The 9,962-nt window shown below is 33.7% G+C and overlaps 1 protein-coding gene across 2 annotated transcripts; it reads right to left on the bottom strand.

Annotated features, from left to right (window-relative positions):
- Nucleotides 1-1,643: 1,643 nt before the first annotated feature.
- Nucleotides 1,644-9,339, bottom strand: LOC140980603 (methylthioribose-1-phosphate isomerase). 2 transcript variants are annotated; one of them, XM_073446531.1, is made up of 9 exons: nucleotides 9,142-9,339; nucleotides 9,015-9,070; nucleotides 4,814-4,972; nucleotides 4,630-4,729; nucleotides 3,578-3,720; nucleotides 3,274-3,379; nucleotides 2,370-2,508; nucleotides 2,009-2,277; nucleotides 1,644-1,919 (listed from the first exon to the last, which is right to left on the bottom strand). In XM_073446531.1, exons 1-9 carry the CDS (start codon nucleotides 9,220-9,222, stop codon nucleotides 1,767-1,769), a joined length of 1,206 nt encoding a protein of 401 aa, XP_073302632.1. In that variant the 5' UTR covers nucleotides 9,223-9,339; the 3' UTR covers nucleotides 1,644-1,766. The 2 variants fall into 2 exon arrangements, with proteins under 2 accessions (XP_073302632.1, XP_073302633.1); XM_073446532.1 differs by lacking the exons at nucleotides 9,015-9,070; nucleotides 9,142-9,339 and adding an exon at nucleotides 6,238-6,381.
- Between the last annotated feature and the right edge of the window lie 623 nt (nucleotides 9,340-9,962).

The following is a 9,962-nucleotide window of genomic DNA, read 5'->3' as shown; positions in this document are numbered from 1 at the left end:
TTTTTAAAATCTTTAAGTAAAAAATTAAATGTAATTAAAATTAAAATATGCAACTTAATTAACTCTAACGTATTTTAAGTTGTTAATTGGTTTAAATGGTTTGTATCTTTTGAATTTTTATTTTTTGTTATAAATCATTCTTACAATTTTTTTAATTATAATAATAGATTTAAAAATTTATCAATCAAAGATAATATTTCAAATTAATTTTTTTAAAAGCATATTAATCGAAATATTTTAGAAAGAATTTGATGAAGCGCAACTATTTTGGATGTTCACGATATATTTTATTATTAATATATACCAACAGACCACACACTCGCGTCACATGTGTAACGTAATAAAAAAACATTAGAGTTGATCTTGCCCACGTTGATTTGAAGAAACGGATATATGAGTTATTTCTCATTCCATTTTTTATTCGAATAATTTGAAATAGATAAATCTATGGAAATTATTGTCAGTTTTGTGATTTAATTTTGTCATAACAAGAGACCATACGGTGATCATCTTGCTTAATAAATATAAATGTATATAATATGAACTATCCAAGTTTGTTTTAATAAAATAAGTGTCAACCATTCTGATCGAATAATATTTTTTTATATTTGGGGAGACTGAATATTTATGACGCATTATAAAATTTTATTTCATTACATGGATATTCCAAAGTAAATAAATAAAATTGGTAAGGGCAATTATGTAATTTAAGTTTAGAACGATATAAACAGGAACGAAATTCTATAAATTTTCGGTCCATTAGAATCTTGATTTTAAGGATATCAATTCGGGTGGGTCGGATCGTGCAATAGTACTATTCAAAAATTACTCAACCCGAACCGAACCTGAACTCGAGCCAACCCGAAAACTCTCAACCCAAACCCGAACCCAGATCAACCCGATTAGCCCGATTTTGAATTTTTTTTTAAAGAAAATTAAATAAAATTCAAAAAAAAATTAATATTTTAATTAAACACATAATAACAAAATCTCCCTCGTATATATGAATTAAATTTGAAAATCTAATTATAAAAAAATAAAATATATTTACTAAATCAAATAAACAATTGTTTAAAAATTTAAAAATGTTCAAAATAAATATTAAATTATGAAACTTTATGATATAAATATACAATAAATATTCTTTCAAACATACGATGTATAAAAATGTAAACAATATTTATTAATTATATTTTTAAAAAAAAATTAAAATTTTCGAGTCAACCCGACAACCCGATAATTTTTTCCGGGTCAGCTATCGTATCCAACCCGAACCCGAAAACCCCAAACCCAAATTTGATTTTTTTTTTTCAGGTTGAACAATGCGGATTGGTAGATCATGTCTGATTTTGACACCCCTACTTGGTTTTGATTTCGATTTAGTTTTACCCCTTCGGTTTTTTATTGGTATGATTATAATATATATTGTCACAACTCCGTATTAGTATGACAAAATTACACCGACGTCATATTACTATTATATCTCTCACTAATTAATAATTAAAATAGTCGGAATAATTTATTTAGTAGACGACACATTCACCCTGAGGTCACTACCTACTACAAATTTGGGACATTCCCAAAGAAATTTGGATAAGTTAAAAAGTTCAAGTTCAAACAAAAAGAGCTTCTCGAATACAAGATTAAGACAAGCCAATGGTAACTACTTTATAGATAGCATACCAAGTTTCTAGTACATATGCGATTGATACATGTTTCGGAACAAATTCATTCATCCGAAACCGATTATGTTGGTCTGCACCAAATTAAAATTGCCATGGATCATAGAACCAAGAAAGAAGTCCCTTGGTACCATCTCGATGGCATGCTTCTAATACGAGCTGCTCGCTGCTCGCTGCCACCTTTTCTATGAAACCCCTTATGTCAAAAGAATCAGTCCCTTCTCTCGTGATAACACCCTGTGATTTGCAAATGGGCATACTAAGAAACGGAAGGCAAGTTTGTGGTACGTAGGTGATGTAAGAGAGAGAGTCTGACAGAGAAATACCTTTTCCGTGACAATGGCGCTAATAACAGTAGCTGGGGTAACATCGAAGGCTGGATTCCACACAGAAATTCCGGAAGCAGCCACTTGTTCCCCCATTCCGCCATGTGTATGGAGCAACTCTTTTGCAGATCTTTCTTCTATAATGATTTCTTCGCCAGAAGAGATGGATGAATCGATGGATGTGAGAGGAGCAGCTACATAAAATGGGATACCATGATGCGAAGCCGACAGGGCAAGGCTGTAAGTTCCGATCTTATTGGCAGTATCACCTAAGCATTCCAATGTTGATTTCAGCATTGAATGATTCATTTCTTTTAGCATTGGAACAAAAAATGTGGGTCAAAGATGCATTTTTAGGTACCGTTAGCTGCCACTCGATCAGCCCCAACAATCACAGCATCCACTCGCCCAGCTTTCATTAACGCTGCAGCGGCAGAATCTGCTATTAGAGTTGCAGGAATGTTATCGTGCACCAACTCAAATGCAGTGAGTCTTGATCCCTGAATGGACCAAAAATAAAAATACAAAGTTCTTTAGGTTCAGGTCATTTGTAGGAGACATGAACCCAATGATTTGTTAATCTTTGACAAACGGTTACACAAAAAGACATTTCTTCATTTAAAAAATGCATACTAATTCTCAGATTAATAAAAAAAGTCTTAAATAAAAACTTTTGAGCAGAAATATGAAGTGGATATTTAAGGCACCAACACTATCTCACATCCAACTTCCAAATCCTGAAGCATGGGATGAAAAACAAATGAGAGTCAACTCCAACTGTGTACAGGCTAAGACCGCAACCGGATTTACCTGAGGGGCTAACCACGGGGAAGGTCGTCCTCTTCCATGGTTGGTCAGGCGAAGCTTAGATTACTAGGTAAACAAAAAAAGGAGCAGCAAAAAGAGAAGAAAGTACAAGATTAGCCAGTTCACATGCCACATTCTGGATTTGAGACAAACCTGTGTCCCTTGGTTTAGATTTTATGCAGAGTAGGCAACAATTGGCCAGCACAGACGGATTTTTAACAAAGAATTAGAATCATCAAGCACCAACAAGCCACGATATGCTACCATCTTATATTTGTCTAGCTCCAAGTACACAAGTACACGAAGTAACTAGCAGAAAAACATTAACAATTTTGAGTTTTCTCATTCTTCAAATGTTGACTTGAAATTCTGATTCCAACCTTTTTGCAACTCTAATCATACCAATTACATAGGTTTTCTTCACAATGTGCAAGAGTTTATGAAAAAATAACACTAACTTGATTAAAGGGGCGTGTCTCAGTACAGTAAGCCCTCTCCAGAACCCCTGTCTCATGAAGTGAACGGATCACACCTAGAGCAGTTCCATATCCAGCTGTTGCTAGACTGTTTAAACAGTTGAACAGGCAGTTAGAACAATTCTACATGGATTCATATAATTGGAATGTAGAATGGCACAGCATGAAAAATGAAAGAACAAATTTACATGGATTCATCAGATTCATATGATTGGAATGTAGTACGGTACAACATGAAAAAAAGATATCATATCCCATATATGGACAGGACGAGGGAGAGAGGTACCTGCCAGTGTTACAATGAGTCAAAACAGAAATCTTCCTCCTATCTGTTTGCTGCTTCTGAAGAAACCTAGCTCCAAATTGTCCAATTGCTTTATTAGAAGCAACATCATCTTCAAGCATGATTTCAGCAGCTTCAATGCAAGCCTTTGGAAAAAAATATTAGCTCACCAGAAAGAAAGCTAAAATGTTCTGCTTTTCCAGCTACTGACATGAAGATGAAAGAGACAATGCAGTCCGATGAAAATTTTCTTCTTTTTTGGCCCAATAGAGCTAAGTTCAATGAATGAAGGGGTGGCTAAATTTTAATCATTACAAATTTAGTTAAAGAGAGAACACAACACTGAACATAGTTTATGTGGCTTGACCATGAAGGCAGACACCACCAAATTAGTTATCAAATTGGCCGATTTGAATTCTATAAATTTTTATCATTTTTTTTTTTGCATAAAAAAAAACATGGTTAGTGTTTGGCAGCAACAACAATGTTGAGGAATTAAAATTCCTCTTTCGAACCCATTACATTTCATCTTGAAATTTTGACACATGAAATTTCTTCTGGAGGTGTCATTTCATGTTCACATATTTTCAAATCAATCCACTGAGACTCCTTTATTGAATAAAAACCAATTTATTCAAACATAGGCTTATTTTGTTTCTCGGTTGAGGGATTTTATTAAGGAAAATGATCAGATATACAAATTTCAAATGATACCAATCTTAGGTGGATTTAAAATCAGTATAATTGACACAATACTTTAAGTTGGGATGAGAGGAATTTGAAGTTTATTAAATTTAAACTCATCCAAACAAATAACTGAAATCAATGATTTTAAATTCTTCAAGGCTTCAATCCAATTACACCCTTGGTTAACTTAAAATCATCGTCCATATACATAGAAAAACATAGACAGAGATAGCTAAGGTATAAATTTCTTAAAAAAATAAAATCCATCAAAATATATAATAATCTTAATAATATCATATAATATTCGAGAATTTTTTTTTTCATTTTGAAGAAGGGCCCATATCTACACAAATAAAACGGCATCAAACCTGAAAAACTGCCTGTGCTTCTGAAGCATTGACAGCTACTTTCTGTACAAGTTCCTTGAGTTTAGTTGCAGCATCTGAAAGATTTACAGCAGTAGGACGGCTGCAAATCATATACAACAATTTCTCAATTTAAACCATAAGTTAACATGAATATGTATTGAAGCTGGGGATGCATCACGATAACCTGCTCACAAGATAATCCAATTTATTGCTTATAAATAATGCTGCATCATTAGGTGTCCCATTAAAAGTCCTTAAATTAGAAATTTCTACTGCCAAGGAGAGAGAAGCCGTTATTGCGATGGCTGGGGCACCACGAACAACCATATCACTTATTGCAGCCCTGAGAAAGCAGTCTTAGGGATCAGTATCACAAAGAATAATATTTGAAATCAGTACAAATAAATTGACGGTGAACAGGTAATAGCTGATAATTACACTTGGATTGGATAGGGGTGTAAATAAACCGAACTGGTTCATGAACTTTTCGAGGTGACTCAAAAAATATTTGATATTTGTATTTGAATTTAACAAATTCTAGTCGAACTTGTCACATTCGAACTTTTCTTCTGTCTANTAAACAAATAGATTCGAGCCTTTTGATTATTGATTTTCGAACCATAATTCGAATAGCTAGGGAACATTTCTAATATTTCGAGTCGACCTCGAACTCGAGCCTGATTCTAACTGAACTCGAACCAACAAATTTAAAGTTTTTGAGCTTCAAATCGAGCTCGAGCTCGACTATATCTATTTTTAACTGAATTCGAGCCTTAAATTTTCAACATATTCGGCTTGATTCGGTTTGTTTACTCCCCTAGACTTGGACAAGCATATCGAGGTATACATGAAATTTGCTTGGAGATTGGAGTGCTTAGGTAGCGACATGAACCTTTTTTCAAAATTTACTACCAAAATTTGTCTTTATTATTATATCAAGTAAAATAAGCACACCAAATGTGCAAACAACTTTAGCTGTAAAGCATATGCTTCAACAAAATTCCATTGTCATATCAAGCTCGTCCCTCACTTAACACTAGTATGACACATGCAATACATAAAAAAATTTAATGGTTATTTAAAAAGTTTCATAATATACAGGAAAAATATATAATTAAGATCATGAAACTAATTTTAGAGGTTTGAAAAGAAAAAAGGATAGTTTGCAGAAGACTAGAAGTGTACAATCAGTATTCCAATTTGCAGGTGGTGAGAAGTCTTTTGCTCAATTCACAGTATATATAGATAGTAAGAATAAATGAATTTCAGAAGCCTACATATATATACAGGTTACAATAGCAATGCACATTTGGTAAACCAAGAAACTAACATAAGGATATTGTTATAAGCATAGTTCATAACTTCATATTCAGTTCTTAGACCAAAAATTATCTCACATCATTTATCACTTTTTAATTGTATTTTTTTTGAGTGATTTCGGATTGAAGGTCCCTTAATTGTATCGACCACATATTCTGCAAATTCTGAGTGGAGTTAAGAGTACAAATTTCAGCTTAGACATAATATTAGAGATGTTTAATTGTGATTAGACTACAAGTTACAATCAAGAGGTGTAAAGATGACCTTAAAGGGTTCAAAATTACTAACTTCTTGTAGGTTTCTTCTAAAATGGAAGAAGATAGCAATAGGAGGATTACGTCATCTTCAAACCTCTATAATATCTCTTATCACTTTACTCAGGGAGGCTGAAAATGTGGGCTTAGCGAACCCAAAAAGTTTCGTTTTTAAAAAATTCACCATTGCAATCCATAAGTTTACATGTAGAAATTGAACCTGAGTGCAATAAATTGATGCTGGGTTCAAAGAAAAAGGAAGGAAAAAGATGGAGGGGAAAGAAAAAGCAAATTCATTTAACCTGAGTGCCAAATGTTTGTAAGTTTCGGGATGATACAACAATCGGGCCAGTGGTGAAAGTGATGTTGACGTATTAACATTTCCACATGATATGTGGAAAAAGGTACACAAGAATAAGGCATTCAAGTAGGAACACATGCGGAAGATTATAATAGAGACGAGGACTTCCGAAATAGGGACGCATACTTCTTCAATCAATCAGGATACCAATGGCAACTCTGAAATCTGCCCACGCCCAATAGAGCAACAGAGAGCGAAAAGAAATAACAAAGCCAAAGTCACAGAAGACGAATTTGTAGTGACCGTTATTGTTCTTTATATTTAATTGTGGTGAATGCTCATATTCCGTCTCTACTGAAGTTGCTTCCATAAATTTAAACATCGCTCGAGCAGAATATGCATCAACTCTAAAGTATTATCAAGAAATTTTAGCGTCTTAACAATCTTGCCATAAAAATCAATTTCAATAAAGAATTTTTTAGTTGATTTCTAATGGTTTATTCAACTCCATCTAGACCATTCCACTAAACTGGGACCAACATAAGTTTTATCCACTTCTTGATCTTGGCGATTAGGGCGACTGCAACAATAAACCTTAAATTCAACTTCATCGCATCAAAAGTTAAAAACACACAATGTATGTTCCCGTGATTTGGAAGTCCTTGCCTTATTGATAGCATTACGAATAAGTGATTGGGAGTCCATTTCTCGTACTCTGTTGTAATCTTCCACTCGATTACATTTTTCCAAATATCATGTGTAGCGACTAATACATCAGAGTCACTTTCACCACTGGCTGATTGTTGAAGAAATTGTTGTACCATCCCGAAAACTTAACAACATCAGGTATAACCCAATTAACGCGACTTTATCGACGTCCATTCTCTTGTAGGCGTACCTGCAGACCGATTTTTATTAAAGTTGTGACGTTATTTTACCAAAAATATCTATTCTTTGGAGCATTACAAACTTTTGGGTCATTGGTAGTAGTGTCACAAGCTCTTACACGACACTTCTCTTTCTAGGTTGACCATATCACCTTAACTATGTTACAAGGGACATTCCATTCTTTGTCATTCTCCTCATCATCCTTGGTGGTAATATTTAATATCCCGGGTTCTCTTGAGTCTATCGGATCCAAATCCTCCCGCACTCGCAGACTTGCCTGTCGAGATTCACTTGACGGCATGATCGATGGTGGTGAATGAGAAGATGCTTGAGAAGGGGTGGCATCATAAACTAGCTACCCAATGCATCATAATAATCGGCCGGAAACATGATTACGGAGCATTAGAAACAACATTCGAACCAGCGGGAATATTTTGTGAAAATTGTGTTGGATAAGCAAATTGAGAATGGTCAGGATTAGAACGAGGACGAGTTTGAGAATTTTAAGGGATTTCTTTCTCTCTGTATTTGGAGAACCACAAAAATGTTGATGAACCATTGAATTTTCAGTCATTTAGTATAAGAATATAAAAATAATTTGTTGAGAAATGGTGGAAAAGTTTTAGATAGTGATATAGAAATGAAAAATTGTATAGTTTATTGGCAAGTATTAAAAATTGCCATTGTACACCTCATAAAGTGAGAGCAAATTTTCAATTTGTTTTAAAATCTGACATTGATTATTAAGTCAAAAATAAAATTTAAATAAAAATGTAAAAAAAAAAATACGAAAACAACTTTTAAAAAATGAAAATAAGAAGGCCCGTAGAGAATTAAACCCATAGGTAGGATAATTGTACGATGTTGAGAAGCCTGCACCCAAGAAAAGCTTCTCCCCGCTTCGGACCCTCGGAGAGCTTGTCAGTCATGAGACGAGCTTTGGTCAGGAATTTATATCTACTCTCGCAATCTTCATTCCTTTCGCAACCTCGAACTCAAATATATTATTTCTAATGGTTGTACGAATGGTTATGGTGGTTACAGCACTGAAAATGCACCGTCAATCCACAGTTTTCCTGCGACAATTTGATTTTTTTCATCTAGAAATGACAACGATGAGTCCTTAATCTAGCGTGGGCAATTTAGAAGACAAGAAAGAGGTGATGAATCAAGTAGAAAATTTGAGCAACAAAGGGAAACAGCATATATCTTTTCATCAACTTGGTCGATTGGTTTGTGGGTACTGATTGTGAGCTTAGTGGCTTGTTATATATTGTGGGTAGAATTAAAACTACATATAGAGGGCTATTTCAAGAACTTGAATTTGCTCCCGTAAATTCAAACATTGCTCGCGCATAATATGGATCAACTCTAAAGTATTATCAAGAAATGCTAAGAGTCTTAACAATCTTGGCATAAAAGTCAATTTTAAGAAAGAAATTTCTCATGGTTTATTCAACCCCGTCTAGAACATTCCGTTAAACTGTGACACTTGTTTGATCTTGGCAATTAAAAAGGCTGTTCATTAAAAAAGTGAAGTTCAGTAAAAAAAAAAAAAATGTGAAGTTCCATAAACATCACCACAGTTATCAAAACTGGAAACTAATAATATTGAGTTTTACCATCCATCTTTGGAGTCTCGGATATCGACATAAGTGGTCTCCAGAGGAAGCTTTCTCTGCTCAGAAAACAGCGTGAAAATTTTCAATAAGACAGTTCAGTTTTGAATTGAAGAAAATAGGTACTTACTTGATCCAATAACTGCAGTGAACCGTCTTTGTACCGTATCGACCGCAACAACTTATCTTGTTCAACACCATCAGTTCCCATAGCAAATCGGAAACAAAATACAAGCAGAAAATTGGAGAGGAACTGGTAATTTTCCTATTTTTTGCCCTATTGTGGGAGAGAGATTGTGCGTGACAGCCCACGAACGGGGCTGGCCACCATTTTATTTGTTTATTATTATTATTATTATTATTATTATTATTATTATTATGTTCTGAAAAAGTAAAAATTTACTATAAAAATCTCAAACTCTCAAAATTATCTCACTACACATTTTATAATATTTTTCTCTCAACTCAATTGTGATTTTCTTCACAAATGAGAGATCAATTTATAGAAAATCTTTACAAATAATCCAAAAATAAATTACATCATTACCTTCATCATCACACACAAATTTCAATATTCAACATCTAATTTTACCTAATTTTCAACATTCAAATATTTAACATTCAATATTCAAATATTCAATATTAAAATATTAATTTTCAACACTTCCTCTTGTGATGATGATCATAATGATTGTCTTCATTACGTGTTTTTATACTGTCTCGTTAAAAACCTTACTAGGAAAAACTCATTGGGATAAAAACCATAGTAAGGGAAAAAGAGTGCAGTCACGTAAACTCTCCCTCATGTTGACACGAACAGTTCTTCACAAATTTCGTAGATTGCGCATTCCAATATTATATATGTGCTTTCTGAATATTGTTGTAGGAAGTGCCTTTGTGAAGAGATCAGATGAGTTTTCATTTGATTGAATGTGACGAACATCAATATAT

Source organism: Primulina huaijiensis, chromosome 7, assembly GCF_012295235.1.
Source record: "Primulina huaijiensis isolate GDHJ02 chromosome 7, ASM1229523v2, whole genome shotgun sequence".
Taxonomy (NCBI): Eukaryota; Viridiplantae; Streptophyta; class Magnoliopsida; order Lamiales; family Gesneriaceae; genus Primulina; species Primulina huaijiensis.
This window is presented reverse-complemented; position numbering and strand designations above follow the sequence as displayed.